Source organism: Desmodus rotundus, chromosome 3 (genome assembly GCF_022682495.2).
Source record: "Desmodus rotundus isolate HL8 chromosome 3, HLdesRot8A.1, whole genome shotgun sequence".
Classification (NCBI taxonomy): Eukaryota; Metazoa; Chordata; class Mammalia; order Chiroptera; family Phyllostomidae; genus Desmodus; species Desmodus rotundus.
The window spans coordinates 142281577-142306736 of record NC_071389.1 but is presented as its reverse complement, the minus strand read 5'-3'; the positions used below and the strand labels follow the sequence as shown (position 1 = coordinate 142306736).

General features: G+C 41.2%; 1 protein-coding gene across 1 annotated transcript in view; it reads right to left on the bottom strand.

Moving 5' to 3' along the window:
• The window catches only part of GNS (glucosamine (N-acetyl)-6-sulfatase), a 43856-nt gene that overhangs the window by 13785 nt on the left and 4911 nt on the right, over positions 1-25160 (bottom strand). The window contains exons 2-9 of the mRNA XM_024576271.3: positions 23869-23928; positions 20727-20933; positions 18923-18988; positions 18404-18502; positions 16765-16932; positions 15073-15155; positions 13581-13699; positions 11796-11899 (exon numbers count right to left, since the gene is read on the bottom strand). Coding sequence (XP_024432039.1) covers positions 11796-11899; positions 13581-13699; positions 15073-15155; positions 16765-16932; positions 18404-18502; positions 18923-18988; positions 20727-20933; positions 23869-23928 — 906 coding nt within the window. The remainder of the gene's footprint in view (positions 1-11795; positions 11900-13580; positions 13700-15072; positions 15156-16764; positions 16933-18403; positions 18503-18922; positions 18989-20726; positions 20934-23868; positions 23929-25160) is intronic.

Sequence of the window (25160 nt, the reverse complement as noted above, 5' to 3'; positions counted from 1 at the left end):
AGTGCTCGCCTGTACAGAAGCTAAGTGTACGTGTCGGAATCACTGTGGTCACAGGCTCGGAAACGCTTCAGAATGCTGACAACGATCCACTAGGGAAAAAGGGGGACTGGTGTTCACCCAGCACCTATTCTGAGCCAGCTCTGGTGCTGACCCTCGTTTAACCCTCACCACAACCCTGTGGGGCTGTATCTCCCCTGTTTTATAGGTGAGGAAATGAAAGGGAAGTAACTGACACCAAGTCAATAGCTGGTAACTGGAAACGCTCATTTACTGAAAGGAAGTAAGTCTTCAAAATTATTGAGAAAACAGATCATCCGAGGGGAGGCCAAGTGGGGATTTAAAAAGACAACTCCTACTGACCATGGTACTTTTAATTTAAAAACAAGACCAAAAGTATAGACACAAAAGGCAAGAAACTACGTCACCTGACTATTCATCAGGGGCTAGGCTTCCTGGCAGCCAGGAAGACAGAGCAGACTCATGTGCTGGCTGAGTCAATCAGCGCAACTGCGCCTGTCCGACAAAACCACTCAGTGGCAGGCGGCCCCAGGGAAGGGCAGTCCATATATCACTGAGAAAAACCCCACAGCCATGTCTCCAGAGAGTGTATGAGACCCGGTGAGAGACACCTTGCCTAGCTCCAAGTCCCCCAGGCAGACTGCGCAGCTTGGAACACGGGCAACAAGAGTGGGTGTGACTGAGAGATCGTGTCAAGAAAGAAGAAACAAGCAGACGGACGGCCTCCAGGGTCAGATCGAGGCAACAAGACGCTGACATGGGACTAACAGATCTTCACTGATGCCCAGAATATGAATGAAGTGAAGCCAAGTCCACAGGTATTACTACCATGTCCAAGGCAGCTTTTTAAGAAAAGAAAGAGGTAAAATCGAAAACAGTAAAACCCACAGAGATATAAAGTGGTGCCTGCCCGTCTCACCAGGAATTAAGAGCCAGCAGCTGTATGATGGGAGGCTCTTACAGCAGCTTGCTCTATGCGGCCAAGGGTGTGAGTACCAGTACAAACCAGATGGCACCGAGATCTGGCACAAGTGCCAGGTACCTCCCCCAGGACTCTGTCTTCCCAGATGGCGACGATGATCTCTTTCCTCCTGGGGTTTGTTTGACTAAGAAGCAGTCTCAAAATTAGCATACTATGTCAGGACCCTTCCTGTGGGTCCACCACAGTAATGACTTCTAGAAACATTAACGTTTTAAGTTCCTGAAATGGTACAGGGGCCCCTCAACTTCTGATGGGGTAGCTTCCTGAGAAAACGCAACATAAACTGAAAATCTCGTAAGTCAATTTAATATGCCTAACCTACCAAACATCATAGCTTACCTAGCCAGTTTTTATGGAATGGGTGTTGCTTTTGCACCATCATAAAGTCAAAAAAAATTGTAAGTCAGAACATTGTAAATCGGGGACTACCTGTACTACTTTTATTACTGTGTATAAACTCGAAGACTCACTTATGGATTGTAACTGAAAAAGCTTGGACAAGACCAAAAGTAGATTATTTCGTAAATCATAGCCTCACAGCGGCTCACGGTTTGGGGATGTTTTTGGGATTTAAATATACACACACTGTGATCAAATAAAAGCCCCTAGAAAGCTCTGAAATAAGGGTATCATGCCTCGAGATTGCTTATACTTCAGCTCTGGGAGGGTGACAACGCTGCGGAGTCAATGGAGAGAAAGAGAGGGCCCTCAGGAGGACGCGACAGGTTTCCCGATGTTAAAGAATTCGCGCAGGGCTATCAAGGCAAAGACGCGAAGCACACCAGACCGCACCCAAATCCACTTCATGGAAAGCACTGGGACTGCGTAAGCAGAGACGTCCCACGTCTTGGGCCGCTTCACTGGATCTACCCGAGCCCCGGCTTCTCTAACGAGGAGGGAGCCCCCGGTTGCACTTAAGCATCCTCCCGGCCTCACGGGGGAAACCAATGCTTATCTCGTCCGAAGTATTACAGCCAGCATGTGGTCTTCCAGATTCCCAGGTCAGTTCTATCCCTCCTGGGTCATGCTGTGTCACGTTAGTTCCTGCTAACCTCTTCCTGTCTTAAAATCCCTTTGAAGAAATTCTACCACCAAATCTAAAGCTGGATTAATTTCTAGCAAGAGGAGAAAACCTCAACAGCCTATTTCGGGCAACCACACACCCCACCCTCTTCTCCCAAACAGCCAGCACAAAACTAAAACCACTGTTCAAACGTGCCCTGTTTTCACCACCAGGCTGCTGACAGCTCAGCTCATTATGGCCAACTCAGAGCCCTGTGCCACTCATGCAGAACGGCTGGCACTGAGACACCGAGCTGCCAACACATGACGACTCATCCACCGTCCCTGGCATTCTCTGTGCTACACGAAGGCCAGGGCATTCCATACTTCTCAGGCTACACCTGTCAGCGCGACAGTGTGAAAAATCATGGATTCTGAGAACAGGCACAGTTCATGTTCGGTCCTGGTTCTGCCACTTATGTGACCTTGGCAGTATCCACTCAACTAATGTGGATGCCCCTGATATGAGCTAGGGGCTGGGTATTCTACATTTAGATAGTGCCTCTCTTCTCGGAACCCCTAGAGTAAAAAAGACAAGCCCTGTAGGGTGTGGTAAGTGTGAGGACAGCTGGGAACGGGCAAAGGGTACCTACCCTACGTGGGGGCAGGGGTCTGTAGTGACTTCCTAGAGGGGACCCCTAAGGGACAATTAACGTAGTCTGGCAAAAATGGCATGAGATGGACATTCCAGACAGAAGGAATAGTCAGGCAGTCACAGAAAGGCAAGGAGGTGAGAGGTGGCTGGCTTAAGAAGTGAAGTAGTTCAGTACAAGGGCCACCTGCTGTCCCTTGAACAAGCTAAGTTCATTCTCTTCTCACACTTGTGCCTTCACATCTACTGTTCTGCTCAGAACACCCTCCCACAGATCTCTGTATGACTAAACCCTTCTCAACACCCAGGCCTCTGCTCAAATGCTGCTGAGGCTTTCACTGACCACTGCCGCTGAAGTACCGGGCGCTCTCTGACACGCACAGTTAAGATCGGGTCTCCCCGACTGCTCCCTGCTGTGCACCCTGGCATCCTGTGCTGGGGCAAGATACTTCCTAAATACCTGTTGTCTGAGATACAGTGTAATTGTTGAGTGTAGGAACTCTGTAGTCAGACTAACCAAATACAGGGCTGATATATTTTAGCTACATGATCTTGGACAAACCACTTAACTTCTGTACCTCAGTTTCCTCACCTATAAAATGGGGCTAATAGTACCTATAGCTCATAAAACTTTGAAGGTTAAATGAGTTGATACAGGTAATACATTTAGAATAGTACCTGTCACATACTAAGCATTCAGTAAATGTTATTTGTTATTGTTGAACTGGCTTCCTAGAAAGATTATTTAGAACAGGTCAAGTTTCTGATTTTAACATTTAGATGGCACTGTTAACGTAGAGAAATGAGTGGCTGGCTGACACCGCGCTCCATTCCCACTCAGCCTCGTTCCCCACACTGGTTAGAAGTGGCCCTAGCAGCCCTGCTTCTTGGAAATGCACACAGCCGCCAACATTTTCTGCAATCAGCTCTCAGCACCAACATCAACAACAAGCTTTTAAGATTTAATGATCGTCCAGACATGCCTATCTCCTTTGTAAGAAGAGGCCCGTTTAGAGGGCACTGAATTTGTAGTGGAAAGTGACTGGCTTTAAGAATATGGGTCTTAAGAGAAAAAGAAAACTCAAAGACAATTATGAAGGCCATTTTACCCTTCTGAGAGAATTTTAACACAATTCCATTAAGAGCACTGTAAAAGGAAGTAAGTAAATGGCAGACATTTAAACCCCCAAATTAAACTAAAGTATACCCTGAAAGTCTGGCCCATTTTCCAATTTCATCTTACATAATGTATTTGCTCATTCTCTTTTGTTCCAGAGAAGACTGAAATTGTGATTCAGGAAGAGAGAAGACTCAACTTGGATCGATTTTTATCTCTCATGCACTAGACCACGGTGTTTTGGATCAAGGTGCCCATGATCTCTAGAAACAGAGTGCCTTAGTGTTAGGTACCTGGTTTGGAAAAAGACACTGGAAGCAAATGGAAATGATGACAGAAGCATCTGGTACGTCATGACAGCTCTAGCTGGGGGAATCAGTAGAGCTGAGAAGCGTCAGTGAGGGAGAATCCCCCAGAGAGAGGAATTAATTCTCCATAGCCTTACACTCAAAGTGAGGTCCCACAAGCAGCAGACAGCACCCGGGAGCATGTCAGAAATGCAGAATCCCAACCTCATTTTAACAAGGCCCCCAGGGGATCTGCACAAACAACAAAGGCTGAGGAGCTCTACAGGGCAGTGGGCCCCGAACCGACTGCCTCTCAGAACCATCTGTGGACTACAGAAGAAAACAGAGGACGGCTCCACATTCCACCCCATGTGAGTCAATCAGAACGTTTCTAGATGTTGAGCCTTTCACAACTTCAGAGGGTAAATTTGATGAGCACCCAGGCAGACAGTCACTGCTCCACGACAAAGTAAAGATCTAGTCTCAAGAGAGAAACAAAAAGAGGAAGAGTCAAGATGGAGAAGTAGGTAAATTCTGAACTCATGTCCAACTAACACATACAAATTACAAACTATAGACCCACACCACTGAGAACCACCCAAAGCCTGGCTCAACAGAAGTCCTATAACTAAGGAGAGAGAGAAGCTGCCACGAGAGGACAGCTGGAGGGGCGGAGACAGACCGGGCAGGTCCATGCCCATGGTGTGGTGATTAATAAATGAGAGGAGTATCTTGAATGTGAAGGTACACCAAGGGCAGTGAGGAGTCCATGCCCCTTACCAGGCTCTCCAGCCTGGGGCACCTCTGCCAGGAATAGGGGTGCCATAACATCTGGCTTTGAAAACCAAAGGGAATTATGCACAATAGAGCTAAAGGGCTGTGGGAGATCAAGATGCTCATCTTAAAGGGCTCACACACAAACTCACCTGCTCTAAGCTCCAGGGCAGAGGCAGCTTGGGTTATACAAGGAGGAATGAAACTGACTTTAGGGCAAGGGCTGGAGAAGCAGGGGTGGGGCAAGTCTCTCAGGGAACAGAAGGGTTGGTAGGTGCCACTGTTCCTTCATTCAGCTCTCCTCCCACCTAGCTGGCCCTATTACTCTCCATTTACTTGGCTAACAACATTCGCCCTACCCCAGCACCTCCCTGAGACACTACCCCACTTAATCCGCTCATCTAGACTAAGCCTCTTCCAGAAGCTCCATTCCCTGCCACAAGAAGCGGCAGTCTTGGTGACCAACAGGGACTCTCCCGAAGACCCATGCAAGCGGTAGCCAGCCTCTCTCACACTGTAGCTCCCACAAAGTGGCCTGAAGCCTGGCAAAAGTGGCAACCAGTCTCGGCTTGCCATGTAGCTCCCGATAGCAGCCCTAGACCTGGCACGAACGGCGGCTGGCCTTTTACAGTATAGCCCCAACTAAATGGCCCCAACCCCGGCATGAGTGGCGCTGGTGTTGGCTAACACAACGGCCTCCCCAAGTGCATGCAAGGCTGCCATGAGCAGCAACAGGCTGAAGATCACAAAGTGGCTTCTACAAGTGACCACAAGCCTGGCACAAGTGGCAGCTGGCCTCACCCCACACTGGTGCCCATCTCAAGAGGCTCCAGACCTGAAGCACCCAGTGGCTGGCTTCAGACTGATCTATAGCTCCACCCAAATGGCTCCACAAGTGACACATCAGACAGGTGGCCTTGGCTAGACCTGGGGTCATGCTAGGGTAACTCCCACTCCCTGGTGTCAGCCTCTGCACAACAGCTTGTGCACTGTGGTCACAGCTGGTATTCTCACAGCTGGTGTTCTCGCAGCCACGCAGCCCGAAGGTTAACCCCGTCCACTGACATGAGAGCAGCAACTGAGGCCCTATTGCTCTCCATCAGGAGGGCACACAACCCACACAGGTGTTACCCCCGGAGTGCCTGGCGCAGGTGACCAGGATGACTGTGATATTGGGCCCCACGCGACACCTACATAAGGCCACTCTTTCAAGACTGGGAGACATATCAGATCTACCTAATACACAGAATCAAACACAGAAAGTCAGTGAAATGGGGAGACAAAAATGTATGTTCCAAATTAAAGACAGCAAAACTCCAGAAAAAGAACCAAACAAAACAGAGACCAGCAACCTACCAGATAAAGAGTTTGAAATAATGGTTATAAAGATGCTCATCAAACTCAAGAATATAAGAACTCAGTGAGAACTTGGACAAAGAGATAGAGAATATAAAAAAGAGCCAATTACAACTAAGAACACAACACTGAAATGAAAAAAATATACACTAGAGGAAGTCAACAACAGAGTACATGAAGCAGCAGATCAAACCAGTGATGCGGAAGACACACCCAATTGAAATAGCAAAAAGAAAAAAAATTAAAAAAAATACGGGACCTCTGGGACAACCTCAAGCATACCAACCTTTGCATTGTAAGCGACTCAGAAGGAGGGGAGAGAGACAGAGAGAAAACCTATTTAAAGAAATGACTGAACACTTCCCTAAGTTGGTAAAGAAAACAGACATACAAATCCAGGACACACAGCCCCAAACAAGATGAACCCAAAGACGCCCACAGAAAAGCACATAATTAAAATGCCAAAAGTTAAAGACAAATAATCTTAAAAGTAGCAAAAGAAAAGCAGCTAGATATGTACAAGAGAGCTCCCATAAAACCATCAGGTGATTTTCCATCAACAGAGACTATGAAGGCTGAAAGGAATGGCTTGATGTATGAAAGGCGTGGTCACGATGGGGACAATCTACAACCAGGAATACCATACGCAGGAGGGTTATTGTTCCGAATTGAAAGAGACAGAATTTCCCAGACAAGCAAAAGCTAAAGGAGTTCACCATGACTAAACGGGCGTAATAACAAATGTTAAAGGGACTTCTTTAAGTCCAAGAGGCCAAAATTAAAAATAAAATACAGGAATAAAAAAGCTCACTACTAAAAGCAAACACTTAATAAAAGTAGTGGATCAACCAATTATAAAGAAAGTATGAAGATTAAAAGACAAAAGTAGTAAGATTATGTTTAAAGATTATGTATTTATGTGTAAATACAATCATAAATCAAGGGATACATTCACATACTCAAAAAAAAAAAAGGTGAGTAAAATATGTAATGGTTTTAGAAGGCATTCAAACTTGAGCAACATCGACTTCGGACAGACCGCTATGAACGTGGCTTGATCTATATGACTCTCATGGAAACCACCAAAAACCTCTAGGACGTGTACAAAAATTAAAGAGAAAGGAATTCAAACAAATACCTACAGAAAGTCATCTATGTACAAGAACCACAAAAACAACTAGAATCAATAAAATAGCAATAACTATGTAAAGTAACTACGTATAATGAAGTAAATGTTACAATCAAAAGATGTAAGAGTGGCTGAATGGATTTAAAAACAAAGACAAAAAAACAAGACCCAGAGACATACTGTCTACAAGAGACTCACATCAAACTGAAAGATACACTCAGACGAAAAGTAAAAAGATGGGAAAATATATTTCAGTCAAGTGGAAACAGAAAAGCTGAGGTAGCAATACTTGTACCACACAAAATAGACTTTAAAACAAAGGCTATAACAAGAGACAAAGAAGGGAATAATCATAAAGGGGCTGATCCAACAAAAAATACAACTCTAGTAAACATCTACACAACCATGTAAGGGGACACCTAAATACATAAAGCAAATATTAACAGGTTAAGGGAGAAACTGACAGTAACACAGTAGGGGACTTTAATACCCCACTTACATCAATGGATAGATCATCCAGACAGAAAATCAACACGGAAACCGTGGCCTTAAAAGACACATTAGATTAGACTGACGTAACAGGTGTTTACAGGCAATTCCATCCCAAACAGCAGAATATACATTCTTCTCAAGTGCACGTAGAACATTTTACAAGACAGACAACATGATGGGCCACAAAAGAAATCTCAATAAATTTAAGAAGACTGAAGTCAAGCAATTTCTCTGATCATAACAGTATGAAACTAAAAATCAATTATAAGAGAAAAACTGAAAAAACACAAACAGGGAATGCTAAATAACATGCTAATAAACATTTAATGTGTTAAGAAATCAAAGAGGCCCTGGCTGGTGTGGCTTAGTAGATTGAGCACCAGACAGCAAATCAGAGGGTTGCAGGTTTGAATCCCAGTCTAGAGCTCATGCCTGGGTTATAGGCCAGGTCCCTAGCAGGGGGAGTTCGAGAGGTAACCACACATTGTTTCTCTCCCTCTTTTTCTCCGACCCTTCCCCTCTGTCTAAAAATAAATAAAGTCCTTTAAAAAAGAAATAAGGAGACAATTAAGAGATACCTCAAGACAAATGAAAATGTTAATACAGTGACCACCCGCCAGCCAAATCTATGGAACACAGCAAAAGCAGTTCTAAGAGGGAAATTCATAGCAATTCAGGCTTACCTCAAGAAACAAGAAATATTTCACATAAACAATCTAACTTTCTCCCTAAAGGAACTAGAAAAAGAAGAACAAACAAAACCCAAAGTTAGTAAAAGGTAGGAGACAATAAGGATCAGGGTGGAAATAAATGAACTAGAGACTAAAAAAACAATAGAAAAGATCAATGAAACTAAGAGCTGATTCTTTGAAAAGATAGACATTGATAAATCTTTAATGAAAACTCATTTAAAAAAAAAAAAGTGCGCCCAAGAGGTTCCAGCCAAGATGGAGGTGTAGGCAGAAACACTTCACACCCTCCCACAACCAAAAGAAGGATAACAAGTAACTTAAAAACAAAGAACAACCAGAACTGCCAGAAAATCATTTGCATGGGAGTCCAACAATCAAGGACTTAAACATCTACCCAGACTGCTGTGCCCAGACAAAGTAGTATGGGTCAAATAAAATAACAGATCAAAATTCCAGAAAAAGAACTAAGTGACGAGGAGCTAGCCACCCTATCAGATGCATAGTTCAAGTCACTGGTAATCAGGATGCTCACAGAACTGATTGAGCTCGGTTGCAAAATCAAGGAAGAAATGAAGGCTACACAAAGTGAAATAAAGGAAAATATATAGGGAATGAAAAGTGAAGGGAAGGAAACCAAGACTTAAATCCATGATCTGGACTAGAAGAGAACTAAACATCCAAATGGAACAGAATGAAGAAACAAGAATTCAAAAATATGAGGAGAGGCTTAGGAACCTCTGGAACAACTTCGAATGCTCCAACATCTGAATCACAGGGATGCCAGAAGGCAAAGAGGAAGACCAAGAAATTGAAAACTTATTTGAAAACATAATGAAGGAAAACTCCAATCTGGGGAAGGAAACAGACTTCCAAAAAGTCCAGGAAGCTCAGAGTCTCCCAAAGAAGTTGGACCTAAGGAGAAACACACCAAGACACATTGTAATTAAGTTACCCAGGAGAGAATCTTAAAAGCAGCAAGAGAGAAGGAGACAGTTACCTACAAAGGAGTTCCCATAAGACTACAACCTGATTTATCAAAAGAAACCTTGCAGGCAAGAAGGGGCTGGAAAAAAGTATTCGAAGTCATGAAAGGCAAGGACCTACATCCAAGATTACTCTATCCAGCAAAGCTTTCATTTAGAATGGAAGGGCAGATAAAGTGCTTCCCAGACAAGGTCAAGTTAAAGGAGTGCATCATCATCCAGCCCTTATTATATGAAATGTTAAAGGGACTTATCTAAGAAAAAAAAAAAAAAGATAAAAAATACGAACAGTAAAATGACAACAAACTCACAGCTATTAACAACTGAACCTAAAAACACACAAAAAAACAAACTAAGCAAACAACTAGAAGAGGAACAGAATCACAAAAATGGAGATCACATGGAGGGTTATCAGTAGGGGAGGGGGAGAGAGGGGGAAAAGGTACAGAGAATAAGTAGCATAAATAGTAGGTACAAGACAGACATGGGGAGGGTAAGAATAGTATAGGAAATGTAGAAGCCAAAGAACTTATATGTACCACCCATGGACATGAACTAAGGCAGGGACTGTGGGTGGGAAGGGGGTGCAGGGCAGAGCAGAATAAAGCGAGGAAAGTGGGACAACTGGAATAGCATAATCAATAAAATACATTAAAAAAAAAAGTAAAGGAGGAGGAGAAAAAGGAGCTCAAATAAAAAAAAAAAAAAAAAAGAAAGAAAAAGGAAAAAAAAGAAAAGGGTAGCCTAATGCACTCGGTGGGAATGCAGACTGGTGCAGCCGCTATGGAAAACAGTATGGATATTCTTCAAAAAATGAAAAATAGAACTACCATATGACCAGCAATCCCACATCTAGGTATTTATTCAAAGAAACTGAAAATACTAGTTTGAAATTAGGGTTCGTTGCAGCATCACTTAAAATAGCCAAGACGTGAAAGAAACCTAGGTGTCTACTGATAGACAAATAAAGAATATGTGGTACATATGTATAATGGAATATTACCCATAAAAATGAATGAAATATTGTCATTTGCAACAACGTGGATGGACCCAGAGGATAGTATGTTAAATTAAGTGAAATAAACCAGACAAATATTGCATGATTTTACATATATGTGTAATCTAAGATACAAAATATATGAACCAAAAAAAAAAAAAAAAGTAGTCGTAAAGATAAAAGAAACAAACTCAGATACAGAGAACAAACTGATAGTTGCCAGGTGGGAGGCTGGTGAGGGGAAGGGTATTATGAATAGAAGCTGCTAGTTATAAAATTAGTCACAGGTATGCAAAATACAGAAGAGGCAATATAGTTAATAACACTGTAATAACCATGTATGTGGTGCAACCACTGTGGAAAACAGTATGGAGAGACCTCAAAAAATTAAAAATGCATCTGCCTTTTGATCCTGTGATCTCACTTCTGGGAATATATCCAAAGGAACCCAAAACACTAATTTGAAAGAACAGAAGCACTCCTATAGTCATTGCAGCATTATTTACAATCACCGAGATATGGAAGCAGCCCAAGTGTCCATCAGTAGATGAGTGGATAAAACAACTATGGGACATTTACACAATAGAATACTACTTAGCCATGAAAAAGAAGAACATTTTACCTTTGAGACAGTATGGAAGGATCTGGGAACATTATGCTAAGTGAAATAAACCAGTCAGAAAGAAAATACCATGTGATTTCACTCATATGTGGAGTCTAATGAACAAACTGAACTAACAAGCAAAACAGAGACAAACTCATAGATAGAAAGCAGATGCCAGCTACTGAGGGGGAGGTTACGGGGTGGAGGGATCAAGCAAAAAGGAAAAAGGACTCATGGACATGCACCACAGTGTGGTCACTGCAGGGAGGAGGGGGCAGAAGAGGGTGAAATGGTAATGAAAAAATTACAACGAAGAATTTAAAAAATCCAACCACACAAATACGTATGGTGGCAGATGGGGACTAGACTTATCTCATGGCGACCACTTCATGAAGTATGTAAATGTCCAATCACTGCTGAATGCCTGAAACTAGTACATATTGTATATGAAATAAATTAAAGACAAAAGTTATTCATGCTAATATTTTATGTATGTCTATATTTGGAGAGGGGATACAGTTAATAGGGTATGGTCAGGAATTTAAAAAAAGTCACTGTTTCCAAGGCTTATATACACACTTACAATCTTAAGCCAATCAGCCCTCATCCTCATAGAAGGAGAAATCTAATCAGCCTCATCTAAGGAGGGACAGCCTTCATTTCTCACGCAGGTGCTACCTATAAACAGCATCATCTTGTCAGGCACTTACCTTGCTTGTCTGATTCGGTTTGATCCCAGGCCCTCGAACCAACAGGGGAACTTTGATATCAAACTCGTACAGCTGCCTTTTGTCTATTGGCAAAGAAAACTGTCCTGAAAACAAAATGCACAGGGTGAGGGTGGAGCCCGCATGGAAGAGTCACACATACCTTCATTCATTCAATCAACAGCAAAACCAGAACGACTTTGTTCCACTAATTATGGTGTTTAAATAGGAGGTTTAAATTTGCCTGGGTCTCATTACTATAGGGCAAATTTAGTAAATTCCTAAGGGGACTGCCTGGTCTATGATGGCACAATTTAGCTAAGAGAGTGACAGGGAAGTACTGAAACACAGATACGTAAGTTATGTTTGATGCTCCACCTGGTCATAATTGAATGAGGTTATTCTGAAAAATGCTACATAAAGGGACAGAAACATTTATCCTGCTTTTCCTGAATAAACTGAATTTTAAGAAAACCAAACAGATGATGAGGGAAAGTTCTTCCCGCTAGTAAATGCAAAAGGACAGAGTTATGAAGTCAATATTGAGCAATTTCTGAGGGAATAATGCACTTAAACATCAATGGAAGATTTAGCCACAAAAGGTTCCCAAGACAGGCTCAGACTGACACCCATGGGCCATCAATCAATACTAGGGTCCCAAAATTGGGGCAACCAGACACCAAGGGCATCAGGGAATGATGCAACAGGAAGTACACAGCAGGATCACCAAGAAAGCCTCCTTGTTGAAATGTGAATTTCTCTTAAGACTCTAGATCTGACTACCAATCTATAGGAAAAGCTGAGTATAAACAAACAAGTAAAGCCAACATGAAACAGCAATTAGCCAAAGCCAAAACATGACATATTCTAAAGGAGAAAAGACCAGTTTTTCCAGTGAGTCAGTGGCAACAACAGCTTTATGAAACATAAAAACTAAATGTAGCATGTGGACTTTGTCTACATCCTGATATATAATAAACTAGTCAGATGCACAATCAAGTGTAGAATCACAATTTCTGGAGTTTCTTCCAAACCTTCTAGCTAAAAAAGAAAACCATAGGGAAGGCAGGAAGAATTCAAAAGACTGGCCACAGGCAACTGAAAATTGAAACTGGGTAATGGTGTTATTTTATTTGTCTCTACTTCAAGTGCTTAAAAATACTCACAACAATACATTAAATGCCTAATGAGCCTGCTCTATGGAAGCAAGCTTCAGGTCAATTCCACTCAAGTTTATGCAATTTATAGGTGGGAAAAGAACACATTGGTTTTTAACTACAGAGGTCCAAGTAGAAAGGACGAAACTGCAAAGACTTATAATATAGTTTTAAAAAGACAACAAAACAAAACCCACATACACACACACAAAAATAAAAAAAACTAATTTCATAATTTTGTAAGAAAGAGCTTTTCCCCCAAGACAACCTTCTCTTGATCCTCCTGTGTAAAATGTCTGGCCCTGTTCTCTAAGACCTATTTGTCCATAAAATCTAGTTCAATTCTTACCTCATTCATAAATCCTGCCTCCAAACCATCAAGCTAAGCTCACTCTGCTCCCAACTCCTAGAACACCATGTAATTTAAAATATGACTCAGCAAATAACGAAACATGGTCCCTCCATGTGGGAATGAGATGGCCCTTTAACCAGAGGGGTCCTGAGGGCAAAACTCTCCTTCCGGCTTCTAAACTACCATAAAAGGACCAGAGCTCCCTGCCAGTACTACTGGTTGGGTGAAAAGGCAAAAGGCACTTCACACGGTCACAGGACACCTAAGCATGCCCCTTACCTGTGTGATAGCCATTATCAGAGGTATAAAAGATGTAAGTGTTGTTGAGCTCCCCATTGAACTCCAATCTCTTGACCAGTTTCTCCACAAGGTCATCAACTGAGAGTAGAGTTTGCCACCTGGACAGGAACAGAGGGTGGCAATGGGACCTCAGAGACAAAGACTCAGGGTGACCAGCAAAACCTCAAAACCATTCTCCCAAAAATGGGAGAAATTTAATTTTAGAACACTTAGCTCAGATCAAATTTAACTGTTTCCAAATGAATGAGTTATTTTTTAAAAAAGATTTTACTTATTTATTTATTTTTAGAGAGGGGAAGGGAGAGAGAAAGTGAGAGAAATATCAATGTGTGGTTGCCCCTCACACACCCCATACTGGGGACCTGGCCTGAAACCCAGGCATGTGCCCTGACTGGGAATCAAACCGGTGACCCTTCGGTTTGCAGTCCGGTGCTCAATCCACTGAGCCATACCAGCCAGGGCTGAATGAGGCTTTTTATAACCAGTTAGCTTTTATCATTTATTATCACTGGTGATGAGAGTAAAGACAATTAGAAGGGCCAGTTGTCAATTCAGCACTGATTATTACAGAATAATTAAAACAGAACTGTGCCATAACAGTGTTTATGATTTAAACTAGGGGTTGGCAAACTATAGCAACTGGCCAAAGCTTGCCGACTCTGGTTTTGTTTTTGTTTTTGTTTTTAAATTGTGGTAAAACACAAACAACATAAAATTTACCATCTTAAAAGTTTTTAAGTGTACAAATCAGTAATATTAAGTACATTCATATAGTGAAACAGATTTACAGGACTTTTTTCAGCTTACAAATCTGAAACAACCCACTAAACAACTGTCTCTTTTTATATCACAAAGTTTTTTTGGAACACAACCATGTTCACTCACTCACACACTGTCTATGGCTGCTTTTCACCTCGACAGCAGAGCTGAGCAGCTACGACGGAGACCATGTGGCCTGCAAGCGTGTAATATTTACTATCTGGCCCTCTACAGGAAAAGTAAACTACATACACTTTAAATAATGGATTTTAAAAAAAATTGACTTAGAAGAATTTCCTGAAAATTCCAGACAGCAAAGGTAAATATTTTGCTCTAGTCTAAGCCTTTGAGTCTTATGCAAATATTGGGTGACTGATCTCTAACAAACTAACCTTTTCTTTAGTTATAGGAAACTTAAAAAAAAAAAAAAAATTCAATGGCTTCATTTTGCAATGTTTTAACAAATCATAAAAATGGATTAATTGGTCCTGGGATTCAAAAGTCATTTAACACGCCCAATGTAAAGGAATCTTTGGCTGTTTCTAAGGCAAGAGACCGCTGCCCCCCTCCCTCCTGCAAAAAAAAGAATCTCTCCCATCAACTTGTTTCCCTCTCATTGTGCCTCAAAGATATCCATGTGGTATAGTTCCCTATTCATAGGGCTGATCTGTAGGGTCCGCAAAATCACCCAGATTGAGAAAGCAGCTCTTACCTTTTTCTAAACGCATTATCTAAGAATTGTATTGAAGAATTAGTCATTGGGGTCTTGGCTTGCCTAATTAACCAGTGCTTGTTCTAAAATTTAAAGGAAAAAAAAGATGTTAACACCAAGTCACCCAAATAAACTGCTTTAGTAAATAATAAAAGGGATCATTTTATACTTCAGTGAAGACGAACTGGAATCTATTTAAGCAACTTCAGACTTTCCCTCCTCCCCATTTCCCTCCTGTGTTCTTAAAAAACACTTCCTGTAGATTATCACTCATTGTTTAGATTCTTCCTACCACTTCCCGAATGGCACTGGGTTCCTTTGTCAGTAGCATTAGTAAGGGATGTAGAGAAAGATATTGGGAAACTACTGACTAAAAGGCGTTTAAACTTATAACTCTGAGAGTCTATGCTTTGTGTCTACTACCCAACCTACAAAAGGGTAAACATTAACTTTACCTTCCTTCAAGTTTTGCTTAGTAAGTCAACATTTCATTGTTCTCAATTTTCTTACCCAAGATATTGATCATTTTAAACTGTTGGGAAAATCCCATCTTAGCAATTTCCTAAACGTCAAGTTCAAATCTAGAAGAGCTCATTTAAATAAAATCAGTTAAAAAAAAAAAAAATTCCCACACACCATTAACTATCTTCCTCCTCTCTGTTCTTAAAACCCTAAGCTGCTATCTTCCAAATTACGGTCCTCAAAGTGGTCTTCAGTTAACATTGGAGAAATGCTATGTAGCACGTTGCCCTGATGGATATTCATGTGAGAACATGAATAACCGTGAGAAGTCCTGTCAGCAAAGTGCCTTATATAACCTAAACTTTCTGCACTTACTCGATCAGGGGAACTAGTATCAATTTTTTCTGGGCGGGGGGGGGGGGGGAATGCAGTTTGAGAATGGCCCTCGAGTTTAAAACTCAGCTCATTCAGTTTTAAAATCTTACTTAACATACTTACAATATTCCAGGCAACACACTACATGTTTCTATGTACTTTAATCCATACAGTAGCTGCATGAAAATCGGATGGTAGCATCTTGTTCATTATTGGGTACTAAGCTGGAAGGTGGTAGCTCTCAGTCTAACTCCAAGATTCATTCTTTCCACCACCACACTAGCGATTAAGATTTCTGGGTAACAGCCATGAGGCATTAGAGGCCTCCTGCATTTGAACAGGTGAACTGCCAATCCCCTGTGCCAGGGGACAGATAAGTAACACATATAAGGCAAATATTTAGGTTGTGGCCCTTAATTACAGTATATTCCCTACTCTGGCTCATTTCTCAACTTTCCTTCCTAATCATATTGCACTGTGTCACCCCTCTTCTTCCTGTGCCTCAGGCCTGGTGAAGGCCACCCAGAGGAGGCTGCCGCAGGCCCGGCCCAGCCCCAAGCGATGTGTCTCAGCCACTGCTGGGCAGAGGCTTTCATCAGGAGAGCGTGTAGTCAAGAAAGATGGCATCTCTTTAACATTCCCTCTGGATTCTCTAGCTGTTCACTGGATGCGTGGCAAGAACCTTATCTGTATTCCCGCAGCAAGTTTATATTATCCATCCTACTAGAGATAGCTGTAATTACCTTTAAAAGTTATGGAAAGAAAACCAACTACATCGCTCAAAGGCTCTCTGACGAGTATATTATACATTTAACTATACTGAGTATGGCTAAATCCAAGCATCAGGGAAGCTACCGTTCCATGGATGTTGAAGTTCTTGTTCCTTGGTGCAAAGACGTTCTGGAAGGTCTGCTGGTACTGAGGTGCGGCTGTCCAAGGTGAGTGAGGCGCTGGAGTGGAGATCATCATGAAGAACGGTTCAGAGTTGGACTTGTAGTCCAGGAAGTCCAAGGAGACATTAGCCTGACATATACAAAGATTTGTCATCTCCTACCCTACCCAATAGTTGTGGACTTGATACATACACGCTCTCTAATGAACAGAAGGGACAGGGTCATACTAGCTTTGAACAAACCTCAGCACACAATCTACGTCATAGTCAAATCACAAGCATGCTGTTGGAACAAGTATTTGGCTTTTAGGCAATGCTTACAATAAAAAACTGGAAAGCATACTGTCATAAGAGGCAATTAAGATGTTGATGATTTTACAGGATCAAAAAAGTATTAGGCCTCCCACTGGAAGTATTAAGTTCCAGTTATTCCTAGTATTAACTTACATTAATGCAACTTAAGAGAATACACATCTGATGCCTTAAAGAATATAAAAATAGAGTCAATCTAATTTACAACAGCGGGAAAGGTGGATTAAATTACCTTAATCTCACAAAAATATGTAGAGAGCAGATATCATAAGTTATGTCCAAATAAATCACACCAGGCCTTTAATTGATATGGACTTATATTTGTCATTGGCTTATTTGGAGATGAAATAAGAAAATGAAAGCATCCCACATACATGTTATGTACTTAACTGTTCTAGCTGATTTGTGTCTTCATTTACTCCCACGACTAAACTCAAAGGGAACTGACTGCATCATGTGCTGTCACCACCCTGCCCGCCAGCTTCCTCCGGCCTTGTGAGAGACCTGTGGCACTGCAACACGCCAGGCACACGCTGCCCAGCGGCCCCGACTGCACTCCTCCTGCCTGCGGCCTCTCTCCCCTGACCTGGACGGCTCGCTCTCACCTACTTCAGGGCTGTGCTTAAATGTTATCTGAGTGATCCCCACACCCGGCCTCGTTTCTCTAACTGATCATCATCTAACAAGGTAGTACGTGAATGTGTGTACACACATGCACAAATAAAATCTGCCACTAAAAAGCTACTTTTCACAGAATCAAGGACTGTGCCCCATTTAGGACTGAACACCCACTACAATGAGCGCTGAAACATTTGGTGAAGGAATGCTCTAGAGAGGGCTGTCATGAGAAACACCTTAGATGGGAGAGTCCCAACTTCATCCCATTCTGGCATTTTTTATATATAAATGCACAATACTGAAGAACTCCCAAACCCCTGTCATCCCCACCCTCGTGATGAAGCTGCCATCTTGTAGCTTTGAGTAAAACTGAGGTGAAGAGTAGGGACCCTTACAAAGTAAAACCTCTTCCAGTGATCTGTCGTCTCAGAGACAGACTTTGAAAAAGGGATTTGTTGCTGGGATTTCAAGGACATTATCTGAGCCGGGCTTATATACAAAGAAAAACACTCTCAGGAGTTTTTAATCAGTGGGAAATATTCTTTGGCAGTTAGACGGAGTTATTATTCATTCACATTACCCAACATGAACCAATACAACTAAAGGTTTTCTTGGCAAAGTCTTTCATCACATGTGAGCCAAACTTGCAGAGACAGAGTTTCAATAACTCACCAGAACATCTGTCAGGTAGTCCATACTGTAGTTTTCACCATGCTTTCGTGCCTTCCCATTGATAGAGAGGGTATAATTATAGTATTTAGAATTCTTTTCCTATTAAAGAGAGGAAAATAAAATTTATTACGACATCAGCAAATAAAACACAAGTCAAAAACCATGTGAGGCTAACCAACACACTATTTAAATAGTGATAAGACATAAAAAAGGGTAATTACTCAAGTCATATTGAATTGGAGTTTTTGACTGGGGTTTTAATTAACTACTAGCATAGTTTCAATAATATGTCCTACTTAAAAACAAAAACAGGAGTGCATTAGGTAGAACAGCAAAATATGTTGCTAAACCTCCACAAAGGAATTACTCACAAATCAAAAGACTTTTCCTTCAAGGAGATAAAACAGTCAATCATAAAAGCAAACCAAGTTATGTCAATATCAGAGCCTAATCATAAAGTAAACATATTTTGCATCAATAGGGCTATGTATAATTGTCACTGAGTTCAATACCACTCACCAAGGCATACCAGTAACTCCATCCCAGGGGAACGTGCTCTAATCCACCGGCATCTGGGGCCCCATACTGAAAAGCAAGACAAGCAGAGCATCAGAAGTCCTTAGACATGACCAGGCCACAAAGAAACAGTACACTTATAGAATCTTGCAGATCACAGTCCCTTAAACGTGGCAGGCGCTAGCTTTTCCCAAACACATAAATCAGCAAAAAATTAAAAAAAGCTATAATCCTAGAAGCTTCTGAAGCAGGAGTTGGCAAACTATGGGCTAAATCTAGCCTGCCAACTGTTCTGTAGGGCCAGCAAGCTAAGAATTTTCTCCCCCAACCATTAAAAAATATAAATACCAATCAAAAGAGGAATATTTTGTGACATGTGAGAGCTACATGAAATTGAAATTTCAGTGATGATAAAGTTTTATTGGAACACAGCCACACTCACTGGTTTGCGGAATGTCTATGGCTGCTTTCATGCTCCAATGGTAGAGCTGAATACCCACAACAGAGACATAGGGCTTACAAAGCCTCAACTATTTACTTCTGGCCCTTTACAGAAAAAACCCCATGGCTTAGGCCACAGGGCTCACTTGCTGAGCTACTGATGGCTTAGACTGAATAGTTCGACTGACCCTGTGACTAACAACAGGGAAAATAATCCAATTATGAGCTACTAGCCTATAATTTCAGCTGTCCTGCTGATGAAATCTACTTTTGGAACTCAGTTTTTCTGATGAGACCAGTCAGTGAAGAGACCACAGAATCATCCCATTCTATTTCGACAAGGTTTAATAGTGTCCATTTAAGGCAGAATTTAATCCCTCAGAACTAAATCTTTGCTATTTTAAAGAATTTCTCCTAATTTGATATATACATTAGATGATCCTGAGTATGCATAGTATTAAGTTCTCTTTATGACCCATAACCTTAACCTAATAACCTAGTACTTATTTCTCATGATTCTTTTCAAATTTAGTTATCCTCCTTCAATCCCACAAGGCTGCAAATTCCCCCAGGTATTGTGGGAGGGGGGAGAAGTAAAAGAAACTTCAGATATTAAGATCTCTAGCAAACACAGATAAAATATGTACGAAAATGTACTTCTCCTCTTTGTCCTAAATGCCCAATTTTACTGGAAGAGATAACCCCAAACACTCTCAAATACACTATTTCCTTTAAGCTCGAACTTTGACTAAAAGCTAAGGCCAATGTGGTGGGTGTGAGGCCAGGAAACGAGGCCTTGGCAGGTCATGATGAGGAACCTCCCATGCAGGCCCAAGAGGCCCGCACACCCACTGCACAGCACTGGCTTGAGTGACCTGACTACCCCCGGCTCTGGGTGCTTCCTCTTTACCACTGATCTGTCCACGTTTTGTTCCCACTTTTCAGGTTAGGAAATGGATTAAGCACAAACTGTTGTAATTCAGGAAAGACACTGAGAGGAAAATATTCTTCATTCTGACCCCAGTAAAGGGGAACTGGAAGCGAAGAGAACACGACAGCCACATGACGAGCAGACTGAGTTAAAAGGAGAAGACGCATCACACAGCAGCAATCCTGGGATAATTTTTCAACAAATGCTCCTGAGACTATCTAAAAGAAAAATACCTCAGTACCCAAATGATGTAAATATGTAAATATGTTCATATAAGTTCCTATTTACGGACTAGGATAAAACAACATTTGCCAAAAATCCCTTAACAACTTGAATGGATACTTATCAAAAAGCAATGAACATGAATTATATCAATTCACATTTAAAAAGCTGGTTTTTTTTTTTTTAAGGGAATAATGAGACCATTCAACATACCTCATTTAAGTATTTCCCCGCAAAAAAGGTTTGATAACCACACATTGATCTGAGAATTGCTGGGAAAGTATTCGGTTCTTGGATCTTCTGCCAAGATTTACTACTGCAGTTTCCCTCTAAAGTGTTGTTAACAACGTGATGATTATGTGGATACTTCCCCGTCAGGATACTGGCGCGGCTCGGGCAGCAAAGAGCACTTGGCACATACTATACAGGAGACAGAAGCAAAAGGGACAAAGTTACACAAGGAAGATGGATTTCTCATCATTTCTAAAGAGAGTAAAGAGAGCTGCTCAATAATACTAACTTCAAATTTCTAGTGTCCCATGGAGTATTTTCTTTATACATGACACACTTTGGAGCTGCTTTAAGTAACATAGCGGAGATAGGAAAGCAGATTAAACAAACCAAGAGAAGAGATTTACTTTCAGCTGGTTTCTTCTACAGGGTAACATGTTATTCTAACCTCATCTCAAAGAAATATCTACATGCAAGCAGTACAGCGTGGTGGGAACTAGGTCTTAATCAAAGATAAAGAATAGTACTTGAATTTAAAGTAGCTGAGAAGTAGAGCCTCATTTTCAGGCTGATTTGTAGCTTTACATAATTCCTGTATCACTTTATACACGGAAGACAGATTTTTTTCTACTTTAATTACGTTTCTATTAGCTACTGTCACCCATAGACTTACCCCTTTCTACCCAATAATATTTGTACAACTTCTAATACATACCACCAAGCCATTTTTTAGAAAGGTAATACAATACTAGCTTATACTTGCACACCATCAGGGCAGGCTCATTGAGCACAACTTTGCATATTACCCCTTGTAAATACTTATTCTGTATTCGGCTTTTCATATTGGATTTGACACTTTAAAATACTGGTGAGGTTGAGCATTCTCCATATGCACACTGACCAATTGTGTTTATGTGAATGTCTGTTCATGTGCTTTGCACACTTTTTCCTCCTGGGCAGTTGTTGGCCTCGTTACATAAAATTTGAGTTAAGGAAGGATTCGATCATGTTACAATACTTCCCATTTTTTATGTTTGCCTGTTAATTTTGTTAGATGTTTGACTTTTGTTATTTTTACATTGGCAACTCTTTTAATTCTTTCCTTTCTTTGTTTCCTGACCTATTTTTTTGGCCAATGCCACACTGTTTGCTGTATCTTCATGTACATTTTAGTATCATGTAGGGCAATTTCTTTCTCTTAAAAAAAAAAAAATCCCCTTAATTGTTGTAGCCTACTTATTATTCCAGATAACTTTGGAATCACTTAATGCAGCATAAAATCATCTTAATGGGATTCTGATTAGAATAAACATTTTATAATTTGTGTCTTCCCATAGAAAGTAATGTGCATGTCTTCATATTAAGTATTTTTATTACAAAGTTCTGCAACTTTATTTATAAAGATCTTAAATAACCATACTAGCTACCACCAGCTATTCCTAGAGTCTTTATTTTCCTGCTGTGAAAATGGGATCTGCCCCCCACCCCACCCCATATTTCTCTAACTAGTTATAGGGAAGTTGTTTTTCTTTTAATTTTTTTTGTTTCTACCATACTAAGTTCTATTAAAAAGTTTTCCAACAATTCTCCTGCTTTCTAGGTAGACAATCCAAACAAGTAGAAAAAATAATTGTCTATTCCCAATAATTTTACCTCTTAATTCCAAAAGACTTACTCCAGTGACCAGACAGTTCAGAGTAACATTAAGCGAGAGGTCTTACACCTTTGTCTCATCCCTGCCAGCGGTGACCGAGTCTGTCACCTTAACCGTACGTGTGCTGTTTGTTTCAAGTATTCACCATAAGGATGTATTCCTCCAAAAGCTTAATAAACTACCAGGAAAGGATACTAACATTTCAGAGGATTTTCAAGCATCTATTGAGATAAACATATAATTATCCTTCTTTCAACCACCAATTCCATGTTGGTAGACAATATAGTAACCACCATTACGTCGTACAGTCAGCCCTCTGTATCTGTGGACTCTGCCAGAGTCAACCAACTGAGAACTGAAAATATTTGGAAAAGAAAAATTAAGTTGTTGCTGACGCAAACTGTGTAGTTAGATCTATGATGTGGTTGCATCTGCACTGAACATGTACAGATCTTTTTCTTTTCATTATTCCCTAAACAATACAGTGTAACAACTATTTATGTAACACTTACATTATATTAGGTATTATAAGCAATCTAGAGATGATTTACAGGATACAGGAATGTGTGCACAGGTTACATGCAAATTACTATACCATTTCATTTAAGGGACCTGAGCATCCACAGATTTGGTATCTGAGGGGCGGGGGGTGGTCCTGAAACCAATCCTTCAACAGATGCCAAGGGATGACTATACTTACTGGAAGTCAGGCACCAATAGAAGTGCTTGTTTTACATGTATCAATTCCCTTAACCTCACAAAAACGCTGAGATAGGTTTTAGTACCCCCATTTACAAATGTGGAAAACAAGGGCCATAAAAGTTAATAACTTGCCCAAGGTCACACCACTAGAAAAGAAGTAGACAGCGTTCAAAACCAGGCAACCTGGCTCCAGAGTCAGTGCGCTGAAGCACAGCACCATGCTGCTGTTCAATGGGTTTCTTGATATGAAGCTAGGTTACCACTGCCTTGTGTGTGTATGTGGTTCTTTACTTGTATTTTGAGTCTTTGGATCTATGTTTAAATACACATGTTTATGTTTTACACACACACACAGACACACACACAGAGTTGTTGCTGGTTTGCTTTTGTTGCTACTGCCTTTCTCAGGGTTGGCTGTGAGGGTTGGGCTTTGTCGAGTGGCCTGCAGGCTGTCACCACGGAATGGTTCAAACAGCACGTACGTTATCTATGTCTTACACTCCATTTTCACACCTCAAACAGTCAGGTCTGAAATAAATTCTCTGAGTTGCAGGTCAGACTGTCTTAGAAAATACCTGTAGCTGATCTTCAATTGGTGAGATATAATATTTCAATTAACCGACTTTATATCACATTAAATAAAGTCCTTCCTTCACAGCAGGCATTTATCTTAGGAAAAAAAACACCGACTACCCAAAAGAGACTGTTTCTTCTCAGAACATAAACACAGTTAAAGTCTAACAAAATTAAATTCGCTTCAAAACTTACAGCACTGGAGAAAGTCATCCCCATCTCTCCAATGAGAGCCTTGGTTTTCTTTAGTGGTGTCTGTAAAGTAAATAATTATCGGTTAAACTGTTTCTTCCAATAAACTACAAAACAGCACCCAAAATTCATGGGTTTTGCATCTTAACTCAACCTCTTGTTCCCAACCAATCGGCTCCACCTAACACTAAGAAACAGCCAAGAGAGGGATTCTGGAGATGAAACGCTTAGTCAGCTCTTTCCCATGCAAAGGTTCAGTGTTTCATAATGCTTGCAGGAAGGGAAAGTTCACAGTCGCTGGCTTATTTTAGCAAGGCTGATGTGAATGTAATGGAACTGTGTGCCCTTGTCTCATTGGTCACCAGCCCCCTTATAAGATAGGGCAGAGCTATCTCCATTAACTCATCTTAGAAGCAGGATGTGGGAAATCATATAACAGGAGCCTTCTAACTTTTAAAGCAGTTACGGTATAACACTTAGGTTCTGAAAGCCAGCGAGGCCCTGTGGCTCGGAGACTAACTCAAACATCAGACATTCAGTTGGTGGAGCCGAGCCCAGATGCACACTTTCAACTATAAACTCATGGTCCTCTGCACAAGACACATCACCACCTCAAGTAAGGACTTGAACCAGGTGGCAAACAGGCATACACAGAACCCTGTCAAGCAAAAGACTAGTCAGAAATTACTTTGTTTATATCCTTGCTTTTTATCTTTTGTTTAAAATCTAAGACCCTGAATGGGGGGGGGGGAGGAGGGGAATGGGGACAACTGTAATGGAAGCAACCTAAGTGCCCATCAGCAAATGAGTGGATCAAAAAACTACGGTACATTTACACAATGGAATTCTACGCAGCAGAGAGAAAGAAGGAGCTTATACCCTTTGCAACAGCATGGATGGAACTGGAGAGCATTAAGCTAAGTGAAATAAGCCAGGAGGTGAGGGATAAATACCATATGATCTCACCTTTAACTGGAACATAATCAACAAAAGAAAAAAGCAAACAAAATATAACCAGAGACATTGAAGTTAAGAACAATCTAACAACAGCCAGAGGGGAGTGGGGAAGTGACAGCGGGGAGAGGGATTTACAGGAACTACTATAAAGGACACATGGACAAAATTAAGGGGGAAGGTGGAGGCGGGGGAGGGAAGTGGGTTCGGCTGGGGTGGGGGTGGAGGGATGGGGAGAAAATGCAGCAACAGTAATTGAATAACAATAAAAATTTTTTAAAAACTTAAAAAAAACCTCTTAAAAAAAAAACAAACTTAGACCCTGACAAGCATAGAGAATA